The sequence below is a fragment of the Salmo salar genome, chromosome ssa20 (genome assembly GCF_905237065.1).
Source record: "Salmo salar chromosome ssa20, Ssal_v3.1, whole genome shotgun sequence".
NCBI classification, from domain to species: domain Eukaryota; kingdom Metazoa; phylum Chordata; class Actinopteri; order Salmoniformes; family Salmonidae; genus Salmo; species Salmo salar.
The window spans coordinates 94,600,282-94,625,859 of NC_059461.1; the positions used below are offsets into that span (position 1 = coordinate 94,600,282).

The 25,578-nt window shown below is 45.2% G+C and overlaps 1 protein-coding gene across 3 annotated transcripts in view; it reads right to left on the minus strand.

Moving 5' to 3' along the window:
• Positions 1-25,578, minus strand: part of cep126 (centrosomal protein 126) — a 47,740-nt gene that overhangs the window by 20,986 nt on the left and 1,176 nt on the right. For 2 of the 3 annotated variants that reach the window (XM_045704164.1, XM_045704166.1), the window contains exons 3-6: positions 18,091-18,236; positions 16,322-16,421; positions 15,387-15,876; positions 10,723-13,261 (exon numbers count right to left, since the gene is read on the minus strand). In XM_045704164.1, the coding sequence (XP_045560120.1) occupies positions 10,723-13,261; positions 15,387-15,876; positions 16,322-16,421; positions 18,091-18,236 (3,275 nt within the window). The remainder of the gene's footprint in view (positions 1-10,722; positions 13,262-15,386; positions 15,877-16,321; positions 16,422-18,090; positions 18,237-25,578) is intronic. The other variant, XM_045704165.1, reaches the window with a different exon arrangement.

Sequence of the window (25,578 nt, forward strand, 5' to 3'; positions counted from 1 at the left end):
TTCAATTCAATTTTGGGAAAAAAGGCAACTCAGCTCTGTCATTCATTAAATCAGATGGCTCACTCATCACAAAACCAACTGATATTGCCAACTATTTAAATGATTTATTCATTGGCAAGATTAGCAAACTTAGGCATGACATGCCAGCAACAAACACAGACACTACACATCCAAGTATATCTAACCAAATTATGAAAGACAAGAATTGTAATTTTTAATTCTGTAAAGTGAGTGAGGAAGAGGTGAACAAATCACTGTTGTCTATCAACAATGACAAGCCACCGGGGTCTGACAACTTGGATGGAAAATAACTGAGGATAATAGCGAACGATATTGCCAATCCTATTTGCCACATCTTCAGTCTAAGCCTACTAGAGAGTGTGTGCCCTCAGGCTTGGAGGGAAGCTAAAGTCATTCTGATACTTAAACCTGTTAGGGCTAGGGGGCAGTATTTGCACGGCTGGATAAAAAAAATGTACCCGATTTAATCTGGTTACTAATCCTACCCAGTAACTAAAATATGCATATACTTATTATATATAGATAGAAAACACTCTAAAGTTTCTAAAACTGTTTGAATGGTGTCTGTGAGTATAACAGAACTCATTTGGCAGGCAAAACCCTGAGACATTTTCTGACAGGAAGTGGATACCTGATGTGTTGTATTACCTTTAAACCTAACCCATTGAAAAACACAGGGGCTGAGGAATATTTTGGCACTTCCTATTGCTTCCACTAGATGTCACCAGCCTTTACAAAGTGTTTTGAGTCTTCTGGAGGGAGATCTGACCGAACAAGAGCCATGGAACGATGATGGCCCATTAGACACCTGGCGCGCGAGTTCATGTTGGGTACCCTCGTTCCAATACGTTATAAAAGAGTATGCATTCGTCCACCTTGAATATTATTCATGTTCTGGTTAAAAAGGCCCTAATGATTTATGCTATACAACGTTTGACATGTTTGAACGAACGTAAATATATTTTTTCCCCTCGTTCATGACGAGAAGTCCGGCTGGCTTAGATCATCTGCTAACAAGACGGAGATTTTTGGACATAAATGATGAGCTTTTTTGAACAAAACTACATTCGTTATGGACCTGTGATACCTGGAAGTGACATCTGATGAAGAGAATCAAAGGTAATGGATTATTTACATAGTATTTTCGATTTTAGATCTCCCCAACATGACGTCTAGTCTGTATCGCAACGCGTATTTTTCTGGGCGCAGTGCTCAGATTATTGCAAAGTGTGATTTCCCAGTAAGGTTATTTTTAAATCTGGCAAGTTGATTGCGTTCAAGAGATGTAAATCTATAATTCTTTAAATGACAATATAATATTTTACCAATGTTTTCTAATTTTAATTATTTAATTTGTGGTGTTGACTTGACTGCCGGTTATTGGAGGGAAACGATTTCCTCAACATCAATGCCATAGTAAAACGCTGTTTTTTGATATAAATATGAACTTGATAGAACTAAAAATGCATGCATTGTCTAACATAATGTCCTAGGAGTGTCATCTGATGGAGATTGTAAAAGGTTAGTGCATCATTTTAGCTGGTTTTATGGTTTTGGTGACCCTGTCTTTGAATTGACAAAACATTACACACAACTCTTGTAAATGTACTGTCCTAACATACTCTAAATTTATGCTTTCGCCGTAAAACCTTTTTGAAATCGTAAAACGTGGTTAGATTAAGGAGATGTTTATCTTTCAAAGGGTGTAAAATAGTTGTATGTTTGAAAAATTTGAATTTTGACATTTATTTGGATTCAAATTTGCCGCTCTTGAAATGCACCTGCTGTTGATGGAGTGCACCACGGGTGGGACGCTAGCGTCCCACCTAGCCCATAGAGGCTAAGAATAGTAAAGCCTCCTTCACTGGCTCAAATAGCCGACCAATCAGCCTGTTACCAACCCTTAGTAAACTTCTGGGAAAAATTCATGTTTGACCAGACACAATGCTATTTTACAGTAAACAAATTGACAGACTTTCAGCACGCTTATAGGGAAGGACACTCAACAAGCACAGCACTTACACAAATGACTGATGATTGGCTGAGAGAAATTGATGATAAAAAAAGATTGTGGAGGCAGCTAAGATGGGGAGGAGTCTGTCTATAATAAAGTGATGCTCCGCCTTAACAACACTATCAACAAGGCAGGTCCTACAGGCCCTAGTTTCTACCTTCTTAACAACACTATCAACAAGGCAGGTCCTACAGGCCCTAGTTTCTACCTTCTTAACAACACTATCAACAAGGCAGGTCCTACAGGCCCTAGTTTCTACCTTCTTAACAACACTATCAACAAGGCAGGTCCTACAGGCCCTAGTTTCTACCTTCTTAACAACACTATCAACAAGGCAGGTCCTACAGGCCCTAGTTTCTACCTTCTTAACACCACTATCAACAAGGCAGGTCCTACAGGCCCTAGTTTCTACCTTCTTAACAACACTATCAACAAGGCAGGTCCTACAGGCCCTAGTTTCTACCTTCTTAACAACACTATCAACAAGGCAGGTCCTACAGGCCCTAGTTTCTACCTTCTTAACAACACTATCAACAAGGCAGGTCCTACAGGCCCTAGTTTTGTCCCACCTGGACTACTGTTCAGTCGTGTGGTCAAGTGCCACAAAGAGGGACTTAGGAAAATTGCAATAGGCTCAGAACAGGGCAGCACGGCTGGCCCTTGGATGAACACAGAGAGCTAACATTAATAATATGCATGTCAATCTCTCCTGGCTGAAAGTGGAGGAGAGATTGACTTCATGACTACTTGTATTTATGAGAGCTATTGACATGTTGAATGCACCGAGCTGTCTGTTTGAACTACTGTCACACAGCTCGGACACCCATGCATACCCCACAAGACATGTCACGAGAGGTCTGTTTAAACCACTGGTACACAGCTCAAACACCCATCCATACCCCACAAGACATGCCACCAGAGGTCTCTTCACAGTCCCCAAGTCCAGAACAGACTATGGGAGGCGCACAGTACTACATAGAGCCATGACTACATGGAACTCTATTCCACATCAAGACATTTATGCAAACGGTAAAATTTGATTTAAAAAACAGATACAAAAATACACTTTATGCTACAATGGGGAATGTGAAGCAACACAAACACAGGCACTGACATGCACACACACGATAACATACGCACCATACTCATACGTACACATGGATTTACTACTCTTGTAGATATGTGGTAGTAGAATAGGGGCCTGAATGCATTGTAATGTTTTAAAATTGTATAAACTGCCTTAATTTAGCTGGACCCCAGGAAGAGTAGCTGCTGCCTCGGCAGGAACTAATGGGGATCCATAATAAACCCCAGGAAGAGTAGCTGCTGCCTCGGCAGGAACTAATGGGGATCCATAATAAACCCCAGGAAGAGTAGCTGCTGCCTCGGCAGGAACTAATGGGGATCCATAATAAACCCCAGGAAGAGTAGCTGCTGCCTTGACAGGAACTAATGGGATCCATAATAAACCCCAGGAAGAGTAGCTGCTGCCTTGGCAGGAAGTAACGGGGATCCATAATAAACCCCAGGAAGAGTAACTGCTGCCTTGGCAGGAACTAATGGGGATCCATAATAAACCCCAGGAAGAGTAGCTGCTGCCTTGGCAGGAAGTAATGGGGATCCATAATAAACCCCAGGAAGAGTAGCTGCTGCCTTGGCAGGAACTAATGGGGATCCATAATAAACCCCAGGAAGAGTAGCTGCTGCCTTGACAGGAACTAATGGGGATCCATAATAAACACCAGGTAGAGTAGCTGCTGCCTTGACAGGAACTAATGGGATCCATAATAAACTCCAGGAAGAGTAGCTGCTGCCTTGGCAGGAACTAATGGGGATCCATAATAAACCCCAGGAAGAGTAGCTGCTGCCTTGACAGGAACTAATGGGGATCCATAATAAACCCCAGGAAGAGTAGCTGCTGCCTTGGCAGGAACTAATGGGGATCCATAATAAACCCCAGGAAGAGTAGCTGCTGCCTTGGCAGGAACTAATGGGGATCCATAATAAACCCCAGGAAGAGTAGCTGCTGGTTTAGCAGGAACTAATGGGGATCCATAATAAACCCCAGGAAGAGTAGCTGCTGCCTTGACAGGAACTAATGGGGATCCATAATAAACCCCAGGAAGAGTAGCTGCTGCCTTGACAGGAACTAATGGGGATCCATAATAAACCCCAGGAAGAGTAGCTGCTGCCTTGACAGGAACTAATGGGGATCCATAATAAACCCCAGGAAGAGTAGCTGCTGCCTTGGCAGGAACTAATGGGGATCCATAATAAACCCCAGGAAGAGTAGCTGCTGGTTTGCCAGGAACTAAATGGGGATCCATAATAAACCCCAGGAAGAGTATCTGCTGCCTTGACAGGAACTAATGGGGATCCATAATAAACCCCAGGAAGAGTAGCTGCTGCCTTGACAGGAACTAATGGGGATCCATAATAAACCCCAGGAAGAGTAGCTGCTGCCTTGGCAGGAACTAATGGGGATCCATAATAAACCCCAGGAAGAGTATCTGCTGACTTGGCAGGAACTAATGGGGATCCATAATAAACCCCCAGGAAGAGTAGCTGCTGCCTTGGCAGGAACTAATGGGGATCCATAATAAACCCCCAGGAAGAGTATCTGCTGACTTGGCAGGAACTAATGGGGATCCATAATAAACCCCAGGAAGAGTAGCTGCTGCCTTGGCAGGAACTAATGGGGATCCATAATAAACCCCCAGGAAGAGTAGCTGCTGCCTTGGCAGAAACTAATGGGGATCCATAATAAACCCCAGGAAGAGTAGCTGCTGCCTTGACAGGAACTAATGGGGATCCATAATAAACCCCAGGAAGAGTAGCTGCTGCCTTGACAGGAACTAATGGGGATCCATAATAAACCCCAGGAAGAGTAGCTGCTGCCTTGGCAGGAACTAATGGGGATCCATAATAAACCCCAGGAAGAGTAGCTGCTGCCTTGACAGGAACTAATGGGGATCCATAATAAACCCCAGGAAGAGTAGCTGCTGTCTTGGCAGGAACTAATGGGGATCCATAATAAACCCCAGGAAGAGTAGCTGCTGTCTTGGCAGGAACTAATGGGGATCCATAATAAACCCCAGGAAGAGTAGCTGCTGCCTTGGCAGGAACTAATGGAGATCCATAATAAACCCCAGGAAGAGTAGCTGCTGCCTTGACAGGAACTAATGGAGATCCATAATAAACCCCAGGAAGAGTAGCTGCTGCCTTGGCAGGAACTAATGGGGATCCATAATAAACCCCAGGAAGAGTAGCTGCTGCCTTGACAGGAACTAATGGGGATCCATAATAAACCCCAGGAAGAGTAGCTGCTGCCTCGGCAGGAACTAATGGGGATCCATAATAAACCCCAGGAAGAGTAGCTGCTGCCTCGGCAGGAACTAATGGGGATCCATAATAAACCCCAGGAAGAGTAGCTGCTGCCTCGGCAGGAACTAATGGGGATCCATAATAAACCCCAGGAAGAGTAGCTGCTGCCTTGGCAGGAACTAATGGGGATCCATAATAAACCCCAGGAAGAGTAGCTGCTGCCTTGACAGGAACTAATGGGGATCCATAATAAACCCCAGGAAGAGTAGCTGCTGCCTTGGCAGGAACTAATGGGGATCCATAATAAACCCCAGGAAGAGTAGCTGCTGCCTTGACAGGAACTAATGGGGATCCATAATAAACCCCAGGAAGAGTAGCTGCTGCCTTGGCAGGAACTAATGGGGATCCATAATAAACCCCAGGAAGAGTAGCTGCTGCCTTGACAGGAACTAATGGGGATCCATAATAAACCCCAGGAAGAGTTGCTGCTGCCTTGGCCAGGAACTAATGGGGTTCCATAATAAACCCCAGGAAGAGTAGCTGCTGCCTTGGCAGGAACTAATGGGGATCCATAATAAACCCCAGGAAGAGTAGCTGCTGCCTTGACAGGAACTAATGGGGATCCATAATAAACCCCAGGAAGAGTAGCTGCTGCCTTGGCAGGAACTAATGGGGATCCATAATAAACCCCAGGAAGAGTAGCTGCTGCCTTGGCAGGAACTAATGGGGATCCATAATAAACCCCAGGAAGAGTAGCTGCTGCCTTGGCAGGAACTAATGGGGATCCATAATAAACCCCAGGAAGAGTAGCTGCTGCCTTGGCAGGAACTAATGGGGATCCATAATAAACCCCAGGAAGATTAGCTGCTGCCTCGGCAGGAACTAATGGGGATCCATAATAAACCCCAGGAAGAGTAGCTGCTGCCTCGGCAGGAACTAATGGGGATCCATAATAAACCCCAGGAAGAGTAGCTGCTGCCTTGGCAGGAACTAATGGGGATCCATAATAAACCCCAGGAAGAGTAGCTGCTGCCTTGACAGGAACTAATGGGGATCCATAATAAACCCCAGGAAGAGTAGCTGCTGCCTTGGCAGGAACTAATGGGGATCCATAATAAACCCCAGGTAGAGTAGCTGCTGCCTTGGCAGGAACTAATGGGGATCCATAATAAACCCCAGGAAGAGTAGCTGCTGCCTTGGCAGGAACTAATGGGGATCCATAATAAACCCCAGGAAGAGTAGCTGCTGCCTCGGCAGGAACTAACGGGGATCCATAATAAACCCTTAGGAAACCAAATCGTTACCAGATGCGTATCGAATCGTTCATGAAAGGAAAGATGCACATCCCTACTAACTATTAGAGGGCCGATTTCAAGTTTTCATAATCGGTAATCGGTATTTTTGGCCGCCGATTTGCCGATTTTTTAAAAAGTGTTTTATTTATTTTTTAAACCTTTATTTAACTAGGCAAGTCAGTTAAAGAACACATTCTTATTTTCAATGGTGGGTTAACTGCCTTGTTCAGGGGCAGAACGACAGATTTTTACCATGTCAGCTTGGGGATGCAACCTTACGTTAACTAGCCCAACGCTCTAACCACCTGCTTTACGTTGCCAAGGTAAGTTGCTAGCTAGCATTAAACTTATCTTATAAAAAAACAATGAATCATAATCACTAGTTAACTACACACGGTTGATGATATTACTAGTTTATCTAGCCTGTCCTGCTTTGCATTTAATCGATGTGGTGCGCGTTCGCGAAAAAGGACTGTCTTTGCTCCGACGTGTACCTAACCATAAACATCAATGTCTTTCTTAAAATCAATACACAAGTATATATTTTTAAACCTGCATATTTAGTTAATGTTGCCTGCTAACATGAATTTCTTTTAACTAGGGAAAATGTGTCACTTCTCTTGCAAACAGAGTCAGGGTATATGCAGCAGTTTGGGCCGCCTGGCTCGTTGTGAACTGTGAAGACTATTTCTTCCTAACAAACACAGCCGACTTCGCCAAACGGGGGATGATTTAACAAAAGCACATTTGCGAAAAAAAGCACAATCGTTGCACGACTGTACCTAACCATAAACATCAATGCCTTTCTTAAAATCAACACACGGAAGTATATATTTTTAAACCTGCATATTTAGCTAAAAGAAATCCATGTTAGCAGGCAATATTAACCAGGTGAAATTGTGTCAGTTCTCTTGCGTTTGTTGCACGCAGAATCAGGGTATACAGAATCTGGCTCGTTGCGAACTAATTTGCCAGAATTTTACGGAACTATGAAATAACATTGTAGGTTGTGCGATGTAACAGGAATATTTAGACTTATGGATGCCACCCGTTAGATAAAATACGGAACGGTTCCGTATGTCACTGAAAGAATAATGTTTTCGAGATGATAGTTTCCGGATTTGACCATATTAATGACCTAAGGTTTATTATATTATAGTTAAGTCTATGATTTGATATTTGATAGAGCAGTCTGACTGAGCGGTGGTAGGCAGCAGCAGGCTCGTAATAGTCGAAGGTATATGGTCAAGAGAGAAATAGTCGACACGTCGTAATTCCTGTAATAACTTGCGGCTGAACTTGAAAGGGGTTCCTTCATTATTTTACCGCTCATGTCTTCCATAGAGAATGTCTTGATCTACTTCAAATAAGGTCTGTGTTTTGTGCTTAAACCGCCTCGGCGTTTTGATACCCGTGTAAATCTCACTAGGTAACGTTTGTCAACATATTTTCATAAATCCACTCTACAAAAAAATGTATCTTCGCTTATATTGATCAGAGTTATATCTTATGGATATCTACACAGTTATAAAATTGGCAAGGTGGTGTAAGCCTAAACCAAACACAGACCTTATTTTAAGTTAATCTAAAAATATCCTATGGAATAAATGAAGGAACCGCTTTTCAGATTTTGCTAGAAGGTGTCATGGGAATTATGACTCGCACTTTGGTAGTCAATTCTTACCATGACCATTATTAAAATAGGATTTCCTGCATATAGAAATTACAGTTTTTGTTTTCAGCATTCATCACAGGTAACTTAAACTCTATTTTTATTATTCAAACAGTTGAGAGTATTTGTCTCCTAAGCAGACTCTTCAGTATCGTTGTCACTTCAGAGCTGTGTGTGTGTGTGTGTATATATATACACACATAGTAAAAAAAAAAAGCATAATAATAAAGCATAATAATAATCGGCCGATTAATCGGTATCGCCTTTTTTGGTCCCCCAATAATCGTTGAAAAATCATAATCCGTCGACCTCTACTAACTATGCCGTAAAACTTGAAAGCTCAAACTACACAACAAGATAAATGTGATAAAGTTGATCTAATTTGACTGACATGCACATTAATGTCTGTGAAGGAACATTTAATGTTTGTGCTTTTCTAATAACCAAGTCCACTGGGTTCATGCTGATTGATCATGCGTGGGAGGAATCCTCACTATCAGTAGAAGCAATTTGGCAGGACGCCCAGAACATTGTTTTGAGAACCGAAAGGTGTGTCTCAGTAACAAGGTCTCAGCTTGGAGAGAAGAAGCCTTGTGAGGTATTGGGCTGTCACATGCATGAACCAAACGTTAATGAATTATTAATTATGAATAATGATTAACCTGTTATGGATAGGGGGCAGTATTTTCACGTCCGGATAAAAAACATACCCGATTTAATCTGTTTATTACTCCTGCCCAGAAACTAGAATATGCATATAATTGTCTGATTTGGATAGAAAACACCCTAAAGTTTCTAAAACTGTTTGAATGGTGTCTGTGAGTATAACAGAACTCATATGGCAGGCCAAAACCTGAAAAGATTCCAAACAGGAAGTGCCCTCTCTGACCATTTCTTGGCCTTCTATACCCTCTTTATTGAAAACAGAGGATCTCTGCTGTAACGTGACAATTTCTAAGGCTCCCATAGGCTCTCAGAAGGCGCCAGAACGTTGAATGATGACTCTGCAGTCCCTGGCTGAAAAACAGTAGCGCATTTGGATAGTGGTCGATCTGAGAACAATGAGACGGGTGCGCGCGTGCACGTGAAGAGTCCATTTTGCATTTTCAGTCTTTGAACGAAAACAACGACTCCCGGTCGGAATATTATCGCTATTTTACGCAAAAAAAAAAAAAAATCGCATAAAAATTGATTTTAAACAGCGTTTGACATGCTTCGAAGTACGGTAATGGAATATTTTGAATTTTTTGTCACGATACGCGCCGGCGCGTCACCCTTCGTTACCCTTCGGATAGTGTCTTGAACGCATGAACAAAACGCCGCTATTTGGATATAACTATGGATTATTTGGAACCAAACCAACATTTGTTGTTGAAGTAGAAGTCCTGGGAGTGCATTCTGACGAAGAACAGCAAAGGTAATCCAATTTTTCTTATAGTAAATCTGAGTTTGGTGAGTACCAAACTTGGTGGGTGTCAAAATAGCTAGCCTGTGATGGCCGGGCTATGTACTCAGAATATTGCAAAATGTGCTTTCACCGAAAAGCTATTTTAAAATCGGACACCGCGATTGCATAAAGGAGTTCTGTATCTATAATTCTTAAAATAATTGTTATATTTTTTGTGAACGTTTATCGTGAGTAATTTAGTAAATTCACCGGAAGTGTTCGATGGGAATGCTAGTTCTGAACGTCACATGCTAATGTAAAAAGCTGGTTTTTGATATAAATATGAACTTGATTGAACAAAACATGTATGTATTGTATAACATAATGTCCTAGGAGTGTCATCTGATGAAGATCATCAAAGGTTAGTGCTGCATTTAGCTGTGGTTTCGGTTTTTGTGACATTATATGCTAGCTTGAAAAATGGGTGTCTGATTATTTCTGGCTGGGTACTCTCCTGACATAATCTAATGTTTGCTTTCGTTGTAAAGCCTTTTTGAAATCGGACAGTGTGGTTAGATAAAGGAGAGTCTGGTCTTTAAAATGGTGTAAAATAGTCATATGTTTGAAAAATTGAAGTTTTCGGATTTTCGAGGAGTTTGTATTTCGCGCCACGCCCTATCATTGGATATTGGAGCGGTGTTCCGCTAGCGGAACGTCTAGATGTAAGAGGTTGCTAAATCATGCAAATATAACTTGTCTGTGTAAGCAGTATATAAGAGAACTAACGGGACTGCCCCGGCAGAGCTCCCGACCGACGTGTACTATGGAGCGTTAAGTTTGTTGGAACCTCTCCAGCTTGCTGATAATAAAGAATGATTCATTTAATATTGACTTCAGCTGTCCCTGGTGGTAATTTCTACAACACATCCTTCGCAACTGGTGACAACAACACATGTATTAGAGATGTGAGGACCAGACAGTCTGATCAATCTACAGTACAGTACATTACCGTCCTTGGTGGCTAAGGCACTACGGACTCCATGCCAGAGCTGGGAGATCTCCTCGTCTGTGGGAGTACGGTCCAGACAGAGGCCTTTCTCATGGTACAGCAGCCCCCATCTGGCAGCCTCTCCCTGGGTGTTCTGCTGGCCTGACATAGGGGTGGCCTTGGATGGGTTGGAAATAACACCGCTATCTGCCCTAATGACATGTGATCGGGTCTGGGGCGGGGCGAAGCTGTCCAGGGTGTTATTATTACACAAAGCCTCATCTACAGGAATCCCTGCTTCAGTAGCAGCAGAGTTAGACTGATCCATGTTGTAAGGAGTCTTGGTGGTGTCATTAAAGTGATCCATTTTGTAAGGAGTCTTGGTGGTGTCATTAAAGTGATCCATTTTGTAAGGAGTCTTGGTGGTGTCATTAAAGTGATCCATGTTGTAAGGAGTCTTGGTGGTGTCATTAAAGTGATCCATTTTGTAAGGAGTCTTGGTGGTGTCATTAAAGTGATCCATTTTGTAAGGAGTCTTGGTGGTGTCATTAAAGTGATCCATGTTGTAAGGAGTCTTGGTGGTGTCATTAAAGTGATCCATGTTGTAAGGAGTCTTGGTGGTGTCATTAAAGTGATCCATGTTGTAAGGAGTCTTGGTGGTGTATGATACTACAGCATCCGTCTCTCTTGTGTGTGTGTTAGGCTCCATGGTTTCAGTGCGGGGCGGGGGACGAGGCACCATGACCTTCCCGTGGGTCACCCGGGCCACGTGGCTGCTGGCCTCTGTAGCAGACAGGGGTCTGACGACTGTACCTTTTCTGGAGCGGGACGAAACAGGATCCATCCCTGCCCTGGCAGACCTCACTCTCCTGGGGACTCTGGGGCACCCGGTCCTCCCGCTGCTCCCCCTCTGGACCTTGACCTCCCTGGCTTCCACTCTTGTCTCCTTGGCCTCCTGGCCTCTCTCCTGGACCCTGACATCTGCCCAGGCCTGCTTGGTAAAGTGATAGCCGGTGGAGGACAGAGGGGTGTTGGTGGTCACCGTCTGGCCCTGACCCTGTTGGTGGTCTGATGATGCTGAGTGTTTATGTGGAGGTAGTGGATACTCAGAAACACACTTGTTGTTTGTTATAGGACTCCGTCGCGTCTCTTCCTCTTCCTCCAGATTTACCTCGTCAAACCAGCGTATCTTCTTTTTGACCGTCTTGTTGCCCTCTGCATCCTTGCCTTTCCTTCTGGTCAGTTCCACACTATCTCTGATGGACATGGTGAATTGTTTTGTGAATATTAAATGCCTGGTGTTATACATACTAGAACAAGCGTTTCCTCCCGACACTCCGTATTTGGATTGCTTTTTAAGAATTCCCTTCATACGTCGGACTTCAGTGCCTCTATGATGATCTGTGGCTGTGCTGACAGCAGCTACAGGTGTAAGAGATGGAGGTGTATCTGGGTGGTGTGTTGGTGTTATTTCCACCTGCAGGCTCTTCAGGCCTTTAGGGAAGTCAGACCTGATATTACAATGACCCAACGTCTGACTGAGAGGGTCTGTGTTCTTAGACCTCCCGGCTTTGGGCTCAGTGTTGGACCCTGCTTTGGGCTCAGTGTTGGACCCTGCTTTGGGCTCAGAGTTGGACCCCGCTTTGGGCTCAGAGTTGGACCCCGCTTTGGGCTCAGAGTTGGACCCCGCTTTGGGCTCAGAGTTGGACCCTTTGTTGAGGTTGATCATGGCATCTTCAACACTGGGTTTGCTCCTGTGTGACTGATGTTGTGTGCTTTTTGTTGGCTGAATGATGGCGGTGTCTTCTCGGGCCCCTGAGCTACTTTTAGTGTTATAACTGAGGATATGATCAAGGTTTGAGGAAGGGGCTTCACACAGAAAGTCTTTGTGGCTGCAAGTTTTCCCAGGCAGAAGGACCTGTGTAGCCGACGGTTGTTTGGAATACTTGTCCTCCTGGTTTCTCACCTGCTGCCTAAATTCTAACTTTCCCTCTGGGGTCAGACGAGAGGTGCACTCTAGCAGCGTTATGTCTGGGGTAGAAACCTTAGAGAACGCTACGACCCCTGAGACTCTGTGGTCCCCACTCGGATGACTTTCCCTTTCCTGAGAGTGTTGGTCACCGTTATCTAAACGTATTGAGGATGTATCTATAATCCCACTCAGAGTTAGCAGGTTGGGGTGACTGACACTGAGGAACGGGGACTGGGACACAGTGTTACTCTGTGATGATGATTGGTCTGTACAACTCTGCCACCCAGTGGCCTGCGAGAGCTGGTGCATTCTGCTGTTACAATCTTCGACAGACTCCTCTGTCTGCTTTGATCTGGGGAGCTGAGGGCTAGCGTCACCTTTGACCTGTTGGAGGTTACCACTTAGGAAACTCTTTGTTGGTGGACAAAAAGACAAGTCGGAGGATGGACCATTGGGGTTTTTCTGGTGATCTAACCAAGAGCTGTGGACTCTCTGTATTGTGTTGTTGTGCTTTAAGATATCCTCCATCTCCAAGCTATCCAGACTGGACAAGCTCTCTGACTCAGTGACTCGGGTCACATTATGATGCTGTAATACAGAAGAGATAGTTTTGTTGGTTGATTCATTGATATTTGGGTAAAACAATTCATACAGATAAAAGCTATTTTAAAAAGTACCAAGAACCCCAGAGGATTACCCATGAAAGCATAAAAACACTTATTTTCAATGTGTTCCTCTGAGATGCATTAATTCAACAACAGAAGAGATGCATTAATTCAACAACAGAAGAGATGCATTAATTCAACAAGTGATGAATGTCATGATGGTAGGATATCCTTAACAAATGTGCATCGCTACACTATATATACACAAAAGTATGTGGACACCCCTTCAAATTAGTGGATTTGGCTATTTCAGCCACACCCGTTGCTGACAGGTGTATAAAAATCGAGCACACGGCCATGCAATCTCCATAGACAAACACTGGCAGCAGAATGGCCTTAATGAAGAGCTCAGTGACTTTCAACGTGGCACCGTCATAGGATGTCACCTTTACAACAAGTCGGTTCGTCAAATGTCTGCCCTACTAGAGCTGCTCCGGTCAACTGTAAGTGCTGTTATTGTGAAGTGGAAATGTCTAGGAGCAACAACGGCTCAGCCGGAAAGTGGTAGGCCACACAAGCTCAAAGTGCGGGACCGCCGAGTGCTGAAGCACGTAAAAATCATCTGTCCCCGAGTTCCAAACTGCCTCTGGAAACAACTTCAGCACAAGAACTGTTCGTCGGGAGCTTCATGAAATGGATTTCCATGGATGAGCAGCCGCACACAAGCCTAAGATCACCATGCTCAATGCCAAGCGTCGGCTGGAGTGGTGTAAAGCTCGCCGTCATTGGACTCTGGAGCAGTGGAAACGTGTTCTCTGGAGTGATGAATCACACTTCACCATCCGGCAGTCCTACGGACGAATCTGGGTTTGGCGGATGCCAGGAGAACGCTACCTGCCCCAATGCATAGTGGTAACTGTAAAGTTTGGTGGAGAAGGAATAATGGTCTGGGGGTGTTTTTCAGGGTTGGGGCCCCTTAGTTCCAGTGAAGGGTTACTTAACGCTACAGCATACAATGACATTCTAGATGATTCTGTGCTTCCAACTTTGTAGCAACAGTTTGGGGAAGGCCCTTTCCTGTTTCAGCATGACAATGCCCCCCGTGCACAAAGCGAGGTCCATACAGAAATGGTTTGCGGAGATTGGTGTGGAAGAACTGGACTGGCCTGCACAGAGCCCTGACCTCAACCCCATCGAACACCTTTGAACATTGATGAATTGGAACGGACTGTGAGCCAGGGCCTAATCGCCCAACATCAGTGTCCGACCTCACTAATACTCTCGTGGCTGAATGGAAACAAGTCCCCCGCAGCAATGTTCCAACATCTAGTGGAAAGTCTTCCCAGAAGAGAGGAGGCTGTTATAGCAGCAATGTTCCAACATCTAGTGGAAAGTCTTCCCAGAAGAGAGGAGGCTGTTATAGCAGCAATGTTCCAACATCTAGTGGAAAGCCTTCCCAGAAGAGTGGAGGCTGTTATAGCAGCAATGTTCCAACATCTAGTGGAAAGCCTTCCCAGAAGATTGGAGGCTGTTATAGCAGCAATGTTCCAACATATAGTGGAAAGCCTTCCCAGAAGAGTGGAGGCTGTTATAGCAGCAATGTTCCAACATATAGTGGAAAGCCTTCCCAGAAGAGTGGAGGCTGTTATAGCAGCAATGTACCAACATCTAGTGGAAAGTCTTCCCAGAAGAGAGGATATTAATGCCTGTGATTTCGGAAGGAGACGTTCGACGATCAGGTGTCCACATACTTTTGGTCACGTAGTGTATCTGAAGTATCTAGTGCCCCTGGGCCCACGCACAGACATCGGTAACATTCCTGTGTGTTGGTGTGCAGAGGGGCCTCTGTCTGTTGATGCAGGTCCAGGCAGTAGCAGCAACAAGGCTAACATTACACTACAGGGACCTGTTTACTTTTTACCTCCACAGCAACAGAGAAGAGACGTGACCGGTTAGCTTTGCCAGAGTTTAATTCAACAAGGATTTTTGAAATGAAACAACTCATTAATATAGGCTATAAATGTAATAGAGATATGAACTGTAAGCTTCAGAAAACAATACGGGTTGTTGGCATGATTTAATAGAGATAGTTGACCCACAATGCATACCTGTGGACTGCTACAGTTCTCCTTGTCCCTCAGCTGTGTGTCCTGCAGATCGTCCCTCTCCCTCGGCTGTGTGTCCTGCAGATCGTCCCTGTCCCTCAGCTGTGTGTCCTGCAGATATTCCCTGTCCCTCAGCTGTGTGTCCTGCAGATCGTCCCTGTCCCTCAGCTGTGTGTCCTGCAGATCGTCCCTGTCCCTCGGCTGTGTGTCCTGCAGATCGTCCCTGTCCCTCAGCTGTGTGTCCTGCAGATCGTCCCTGTCCCTCAGCTGTGTGTCCTGCAGATCGTCCCTGTCCCTCAGCTGTGTGTCCTGCAGATCGTCCCTGTCCCTTAGCTGTGTGTCCTGCAGCTGGCTGAGGAATAGTAGCCTGTTCTTGAAGCTGCTGAAGGTTCTGTCCTGCATCAGTTTGCTGTAGGCCTCCAGGTCAGACAGGGCCCCCTGGTGGAGCGACGGGCTGGGTGTCGGGGGAGGTTTAGGGGATGAAGTGCAGCTCCTGTGTTTAAACCGGAGGATTGACCAGAGAAACATGCTGATGGTGATATGTAGTTGGTATAATAACGTTCATTATAAATGCCAGTAAACTATAGGGTTGCTAACCTGATCCCAGATCAGTTTGTGCTCTTGCCAGCTCCAAATGGCAAACATGACAACGAGTGACAAAGAGTCTGTGGTATGATAGCACAAACAGACTGGGACTCAGGCTAGAAAATTACATGAATGAAAAGACTGGAGAAATATGCAGATGGTGACATAACGTTAAAAAAAAATAAGCCATTATTAAATGTTTATAAAGTCATTATAATAGTTTAGTGTTCATAGGGTAATGGTTATACATATATATATATATATATATATATATATATATATATATATGTTGGAATATTCATTTCTTACTAGTACACATAGTTTACAAGTACTATTATAACAGACATTCTGACCTGTTGGGGCTGGAAGATTGTCCGGTATAGGAACTTAAGGTCAAGGTGCCTTGTATGTGATTAAGTGCCTCCTCGATATTAAAGGTGCTCTTCCTGAAAGCTGCAATACAACCAAGATAAATGTCTGTTAATGTAACTTGTTGGTATAATTACAGTGCCGTTTGAAAGTATTCAGACACCTTGACTTTTTCCCACATTTTGTTACGTTGCAGACTTATTCTAAAATGGATAAAAAAATAAAAAATAAATCCTAAGCAATCTACACACAATACACCATAATGATGAAGCAAAAACAGCTTTTTCGAAATGTTTGCAAATATCACATTTACATAAGTATTCAGACCCTTTACTCAGTACTTTGTTGAAGCACCTTTGGCAGTGATAACAGCCTCCAGTCTTCTTGGGTATGACGCTACAAGCTTGGCACACCTGTATTTGGGGAGTTTCTCCTATTCTTCTCTGCAGATCCTCTCAAGCTATTTTCAGGTCTCTCCAGAGATGTTCAATCGGGTTAGAGTCTGGGCTCTGGCTGGGCCACTCAAGGACATTCAGAGACTTGTCCCGAAGCCAATCCTGCGTTGTCTTGTCTATGTGCTTAGGGTCATTGTTCTGTTGGAAGGTGAACCTTCGCCCCAGTCTGAGGTCCTGAGCGTTCTGGAGCAGGTTTTCATCAAGGATCTCTCTGTACTTTGCTCTGTTCATCTTTGCCTCGATCCTGACTAGTCTCCCAGTCCCTGCCTCTGAAAAACAACCCCACAACATGATGCTGCCACCACCATGCTTCACCGTAGGGATGGTGCCTGGTTTCCTCCAGACGTGACACTTGGCATTCAGGCCAAAGAGTTCAATCTTGGTTTCATCAGACCAGAGAATCTTGTTTCTCATGGTCTGAGAGTCTTTTAGGTGCCTTTTGGCAAACTCCAAGCAGGCTGTCATGTGCCTTTTACTGAGGAGTGGCTTCTGTGGGACTCTACCATGAAGGCCTGATTGGTGGAGTGCTGCAGAGATGGTTGTCCTTCTGGAAAGTTCTCACATCTCCACAGAGGAACTCTAGAGCTCTGTCAGTGACCATCAGGTTCTTGGTCACCTCCCTGACCAAGGCCCTTCTCCCCCTGATTGCTCAGTTTGGCCAGGCGGCCAGCTCTAGGAAGAGTCTTGGTGGTTCCAAACTTGTTTTGGTACCCTTCCCCAGATCTGTGCCTCGACACAATCCTGCCTCGGAGCTCTACGGACAATTCCTTCGACCTCATGGCTTGGTTGTTGCTCTGACTGGCACTGTCAACGGTGGGACCTTATATAGACAGGTGTGTGCCTTTCCAAATCATGTTCAATCAATAGAATTTACCGCAGGTGAACTCCAATCAAGTTGTAGAAACATGGATGATGAGCAATGGAAACAGGATGCACCTGAGCTCAATTTCCAGTCTCAAAGCGAAGGGTCTGAATACTTCTGTAACTAAGGTATTTTTTAAATTATTTTTATGAATTAGTAAACATTTCTAAAAACCTGTTTTCGCTTTGTCATTATGTGGTATTGATGAGGTAAAAAAAAAATGTTTTAATCCATTTTAGAATAAGGCTGCAACTTAAAATGTGTAAAAAGTCAAAGGGGTCTGAATATTTTCCCAACGCACTGTAGCGTGTGATTCTATTCAGATGTTGTTTTCTCAAGAACGCATTACAGTTAAAAACCGCAAAGAGTAAAAAGTGGAGACCAGTAATTGTGTTTTTCTGTGTGTGAAACGCAGCTTTGAGGTTGTGCGACTGACATTGTCGGCGTCTCTGTGACGGGGGAAGATGTGCCCTCTGGAAGCGTTCAGTAGCATCCTGGACTGTCTGTTTACGTTGTTGTAGGATGTTTTCTCTCAGCCTCTGTTCCTGGACGTCCCAGAGCTTCTTGCTCTCCTCCAGAACCCTGGAAAACACAGAGAATACATTACAGACTGGTCCCAGATCTGTTTAACCATCTCCTCTCCTCCAGAACCCTGCATGGAAAACACAAGAGAATACATTACAGACTGGTCCCAGATCTGTTTAACCATCTCCTCTCCTCCAGAACCCTGCATGGAAAACACAGAGAATACATTACAGACTGGTCCCAGATCTGTTTAACCATCTCCTCTCCTCCAGAACCCTGCATGGAAAACACAAGAGAATACATTACAGACTGGTCCCAGATCTGTTTAACCATCTCCTCTCCTCCAGAACCCTGCATGGAAAACACAAGAGAATACATTACAGACTGGTCCCAGATCTGTTTAACCATCTCCTCTCCTCCAGAACCCTGCATGGAAAACACAGAGAATACATTACAGACTGGTCCCAGATCTGTTTAACCATCTCCTCTCCTCCAGAACCCTGCATGGAAAACACAAGAGAATACATTACAGACTGGTCCCAGATCTGTTTAACCATCTCCTCTCCTCCAGAACCCTGCATGGAAAACACAAGAGAATACATTACAGACTGGTCCCAGATCTGTTTAACCATCTCCTCTCCTCCAGAACCCTGCATGGAAAACACAAGAGAATACATTACAGACTGGTCCCAGATCTGTTTAACCATCTCCTCTCCTCCAGAACCCTGCATGGAAAACACAAGAGAATACATTACAGACTGGTCCCAGATCTGTTTAACCATCTCCTCTCCTCCAGAACCCTGCATGGAAAACACAGAGAATACATTACAGACTGGTCCCAGATCTGTTTAACCATCTCCTCTCCTCCAGAACCCTGCATGGAAAACACAAGAGAATACATTACAGACTGGTCCCAGATCTGTTTAACCATCTCCTCTCCTCCAGAACCCTGCATGGAAAACACAGAGAATACATTACAGACTGGTCCCAGATCTGTTTAACCATCTCCTCTCCTCCAGAACCCTGCATGGAAAACACAAGAGAATACATTACAGACTGGTCCCAGATCTGTTTAACCATCTCCTCTCCTCCAGAACCCTGCATGGAAAACACAAGAGAATACATTACAGACTGGTCCCAGATCTGTTTAACCATCTCCTCTCCTCCAGAACCCTGCATGGAAAACACAAGAGAATACATTACAGACTGGTCCCAGATCTGTTTAACCATCTCCTCTCCTCCAGAACCCTGCATGGAAAACACAAGAGAATACATTACAGACTGGTCCCAGATCTGTTTAACCATCTCCTCTCCTCCAGAACCCTGCATGGAAAACACAAGAGAATACATTACAGACTGGTCCCAGATCTGTTTAACCATCTCCTCTCCTCCAGAACCCTGCATGGAAAACACAGAGAATACATTACAGACTGGTCCCAGATCTGTTTAACCATCTCCTCTCCTCCAGAACCCTGCATGGAAAACACAAGAGAATACATTACAGACTGGTCCCAGATCTGTTTAACCATCTCCTCTCCTCCAGAACCCTGCATGGAAAACACAGAGAATACATTACAGACTGGTCCCAGATCTGTTTAACCATCTCCTCTCCTCCAGAACCCTGCATGGAAAACACAAGAGAATACATTACAGACTGGTCCCAGATCTGTTTAACCATCTCCTCTCCTCCAGAACCCTGCATGGAAAACACAAGAGAATACATTACAGACTGGTCCCAGATCTGTTTAACCATCTCCTCTCCTCCAGAACCCTGCATGGAAAACACAAGAGAATACATTACAGACTGGTCCCAGATCTGTTTAACCATCTCCTCTCCTCCAGAACCCTGCATGGAAAACACAAGAGAATACATTACAGACTGGTCCCAGATCTGTTTAACCATCTCCTCTCCTCCAGAACCCTGCATGGAAAACACAAGAGAATACATTACAGACTGGTCCCAGATCTGTTTAACCATCTCCTCTCCTCCAGAACCCTGCATGGAAAACACAAGAGAATACATTACAGACTGGTCCCAGATCTGTTTAACCATCTCCTCTCCTCCAGAACCCTGCATGGAAAACACAGAGAATACATTACAGACTGGTCCCAGATCTGTTTAACCATCTCCTCTCCTCCAGAACCCTGCATGGAAAACACAAGAGAATACATTACAGACTGGTCCCAGATCTGTTTAACCATCTCCTCTCCTCCAGAACCCTGCATGGAAAACACAAGAGAATACATTACAGACTGGTCCCAGATCTGTTTAACCATCTCCTCTCCTCCAGAACCCTGCATGGAAAACACAAGAGAATACATTACAGACTGGTCCCAGATCTGTTTAACCATCTCCTCTCCTCCAGAACCCTGCATGGAAAACACAAGAGAATACATTACAGACTGGTCCCAGATCTGTTTAACCATCTCCTCTCCTCCAGAACCCTGCATGGAAAACACAAGAGAATACATTACAGACTGGTCCCAGATCTGTTTAACCATCTCCTCTCCTCCAGAACCCTGCATGGAAAACACAAGAGAATACATTACAGACTGGTCCCAGATCTGTTTAACCATCTCCTCTCCTCCAGAACCCTGGAAAACACAAGAGAATACATTACAGACTGGTCCCAGATCTGTTTAACCAACTCCTCTCCTCCAGAACCCTGCATGGAAAACACAAGAGAATACATTACAGACTGGTCCCAGATCTGTTTAACCAACTCCTCTCCTCCAGAACCCTGCATGGAAAACACAGAGAATACATTACAGACTGGTCCCAGATCTGTTTAACCATCTCCTCTCCTCCAGAACCCTGCATGGAAAACACAAGAGAATACATTACAGACTGGTCCCAGATCTGTTTAACCATCTCCTCTCCTCCAGAACCCTGCATGGAAAACACAGAGAATACATTACAGACTGGTCCCAGATCTGTTTAACCATCTCCTCTCCTCCAGAACCCTGCATGGAAAACACAAGAGAATACATTACAGACTGGTCCCAGATCTGTTTAACCATCTCCTCTCCTCCAGAACCCTGCATGGAAAACACAAGAGAATACATTACAGACTGGTCCCAGATCTGTTTAACCATCTCCTCTCCTCCAGAACCCTGCATGGAAAACACAAGAGAATACATTACAGACTGGTCCCAGATCTGTTTAACCATCTCCTCTCCTCCAGAACCCTGCATGGAAAACACAAGAGAATACATTACAGACTGGTCCCAGATCTGTTTAACCATCTCCTCTCCTCCAGAACCCTGCATGGAAAACACAAGAGAATACATTACAGACTGGTCCCAGATCTGTTTAACAAACTCCTCTCCTCCAGAACCCTGTATGAAAAACACAGAGAATACATTACAGACTGGTCCCAGATCTGTTTAACCATCTCCTCTCCTCCAGAACCCTGCATGGAAAACACAGAGAATACATTACAGACTGGTCCCAGATCTGTTTAACCATCTCCTCTCCTCCAGAACCCTGGAAAACACAAGAGAATACATTACAGACTGGTCCCAGATCTGTTTAACCATCTCCTCTCCTCCAGAACCCTGCATGGAAAACACAAGAGAATACATTACAGACTGGTCCCAGATCTGTTTAACCATCTCCTCTCCTCCAGAACCCTGCATGGAAAACACAGAGAATACATTACAGACTGGTCCCAGATCTGTTTAACAAACTCCTCTCCTCCAGAACCCTGCATGAAAAACACAGAGAATACATTACAGACTGGTCCCAGATCTGTTTAACCATCTCCTCTCCTCCAGAACCCTGTATGAAAAACACAGAGAATACATTACAGACTGGTCCCAGATCTGTTTAACCATCTCCTCTCCTCCAGAACCCTGCATGAAAAACACAGAGAATACATTACAGACTGGTCCCAGATCTGTTTAACAAACTCCTCTCCTCCAGAACCCTGCATGAAAAACACAGAGAATACATTACAGACTGGTCCCAGATCTGTTTAACCAACTCCTCTCCTCCAGAACCCTGTATGAAAAACACAGAGAATACATTACAGACTGGTCCCAGATCTGTTTAACCAACTCCTCTCCTCCAGAACCCTGCATGGAAAACACAGAGAATACATTACAGACTGGTCCCAGATCTGTTTAACCATCTCCTCTCCTCCAGAACCCTGCATGAAAAACACAGAGAATACATTACAGACTGGTCCCAGATCTGTTTAACCATCTCCTCTCCTCCAGAACCCTGCATGAAAAACACAGAGAATACATTACAGACTGGTCCCAGATCTATTTAGCCAACTCCTCTGACTAGCATTTTCTAATAGGTTTTAACCTGGTCCCAGATCCATCAAGATTGATTGTAGTGATCTTTAAAAATAAGAAATAAATGTAAGCCCCACAGGAAACTGAGTCCATTCCTTGAGGTGCATTCTCAGCAGTCATTAAATAGTTGAAGGAACCACTGGTTGGTTTAGAGAGGGGAAAATAACATATCAGGCTTTTATGAACAATAACTCACAATATTATAAAATATCTGCCATTTACCAGACACTTTTATCTAAAGCGACTGACAGTCATGTGTGGATACATACAGTATGTGTGGGTGGCCCGAGTGAGAATTGAACCCACAACCTTTGGCCGATGCAAGCGCCATGCTCTACCTGACTGAGCCACACAAGACATCTTGGTTTACGGCTTACAAAACAATGATGATGTCTCCAAGGGAGACTTCTCTTGGCTAGCCTGTTAATGCTCCTTCCATAGAAGTAAACAATTAAAAGAGGTGGGCTACTGTTCATTAAACACACACACACACACACACACACACACACACACACACACACACACACACACACACACACACACACACACACACACACACACACACACACACACACACACACACACACACACACACACACACACACACACACACACCTCATTAGGTAGTGTTGTCCTTAGAAACCCTAACGCTGACTTAATCCTCCTTCAGTCCTGTCAGTGGTTTCTGGAGCTCTGCACATTTATCCTACGAGGGTATAAATCAAGGATTGGACGGCATGAGACCTGAGAGGGTCACCACTCCAGTAGTCTAGTCAGACCTGACAGGGTCACCACTCCAGTAGTCTAGTCAGACCTGACAGGGTCACCACTCCAGTAGTCTAGTCAGACCTGACAGGGGCACCACTCCAGTAGTCTAGTCAGACCTGACAGGGTCACCACTCCAGTAGTCTGGTCAGACCTGACAGGGTCACCACTCCAGTAGTCTAGTCAGACCTGACAGGGTCACCACTCCAGTAGTCTAGTCAGACCTGACAGGGTCACCACTCCAGTAGTCTAGTCAGACCTGACAGGGTCACCACTCCAGTAGTCTAGTCAGACCTGACAGGGTCACCACTCCAGTAGTCTGGTCAGACCTGACAGGGTCACCACTCCAGGAGTCTAGTCAGACCTGACAGGGTCACCACTCCAGGAGTCTAGTCAGACCTGACAGGGTCACCACTCCAGTAGTCTGGTCAGACCTGACAGGGTCAGCACTCCAGTAGTCTGGTCAGACCCGACAGGGTCACCACTCCAGTAGTCTGGTCAGACCCGACAGGGTCACCACTCCAGTAGTCTGGTCAGACCCGACAGGGTCACCACTCCAGGAGTCTGGTCAGACCCGACAGGGTCACCACTCCAGGAGTCTAGTCAGACCCGACAGGGTCACCACTCCAGGAGTCTAGTCAGACCCGACAGGGTCACCACTCCAGGAGTCTAGTCAGACCCGACAGGGTCACCACTCCAGGAGTCTAGTCAGACCCGACAGGGTCACCACTCCAGGAGTCTAGTCAGACCCGACAGGGTCACCACTCCAGGAGTCTAGTCAGACCCGACAGGGTCACCACTCCAGGAGTCTAGTCAGACCCGACAGGGTCACCACTCCAGGAGTCTAGTCAGACCCGACAGGGTCACCACTCCAGGAGTCTAGTCAGACCCGACAGGGTCACCACTCCAGGAGTCTAGTCAGACCCGACAGGGTCACCACTCCAGGAGTCTAGTCAGACCCGACAGGGTCACCACTCCAGGAGTCTGGTCAGACCTGACAGGGTCACCACTCCAGGAGTCTAGTCAGACCTGACAGGGTCACCACTCCAGGAGTCTAGTCAGACCTGACAGGGTCACCACTCCAGGAGTCTGGTCAGACCTGACAGGGTCACCACTCCAGTAGTCTAGTCAGACCTGACAGGGTCACCACTCCAGTAGTCTAGTCAGACCTGACAGGGTCACCACTCCAGTAGTCTAGTCAGACCTGACAGGGTCACCACTCCAGTAGTCTAGTCAGACCTGACAGGGTCACCACTCCAGTAGTCTAGTCAGACCTGACAGGGTCACCACTCCAGTAGTCTGGTCAGACCTGACAGGGTCACCACTCCAGTAGTCTGGTCAGACCTGACAGGGTCACCACTCCAGTAGTCTAGTCAGACCTGACAAGGTCACCACTCCAGTAGTCTAGTCAGACCTGACAAGGTCACCACTCCAGTAGTCTGGTCAGACCAGCCCTGGCCTGCAGTTGGTTCATTACCAGGAGGTCTAATTCAAGATAACAGGATACAATCCTGCTGACGACGACAGCACATTGTTAAATAACCTTCTCTAGTTAGCTTTACAGTCACAGCGGATGTGTCCTTCTCTAGCTAGCTTTACAGTCACAGCGGATGTGTCCTCTAGCTAGCTTTACAGTCACAGCGGATGTGTCCTTCTCTAGTTAGCTTTACAGTCACAGCGGATGTGTCCTTCTCTAGTTAGCTTTACAGTCACAGCGGATGTGTCCTTCTCTAGTTAGCTTTACAGTCACAGCGGATGTGTCCTTCTCTAGTTAGCTTTACAGTCACAGCGGATGTGTCCTTCTCTAGTTAGCATTACAGTCACAGTGGATGTGTCCCAAATGGAACCCTGACGTGACCCCGCAAAAACAACATTTACACCATTATATCGATCTAGTAGGAAAATTACGTGGTGGCAGGTTGTGGTTAGACCGTTGGGCCAGTAACCGGAAGGTTGCTGGATCGAATCTCAGAGCTGACAAGGTAAAAAAAAAATCTGTCGTTCTGCCCCTGAACAAGGCAGTTTAACCCACTGTTCCCCGGTAGGGCGTCGTTGTAAATAAGAATTTGCCAGGTTAAATTAAGGTTAAATAAAACAAAACAAACATTTGAAAAAAGTAGTGCACTAAATAGGGCAGAAATGAGTTGTACTTGGACAGATGGATGGACTGGAAGCATTCACTAGTAGCAGCAGGGTGCTCATGACGTGGTCCAGACCGAGGGACACTTTAGAACATGTACATATAACTCATTTTAGTTAGGCTATGTTTTGAGACACGGACCTACGGTTGTTAGGTAGTAACCTGCCACATGACAATGACCGTATAGTG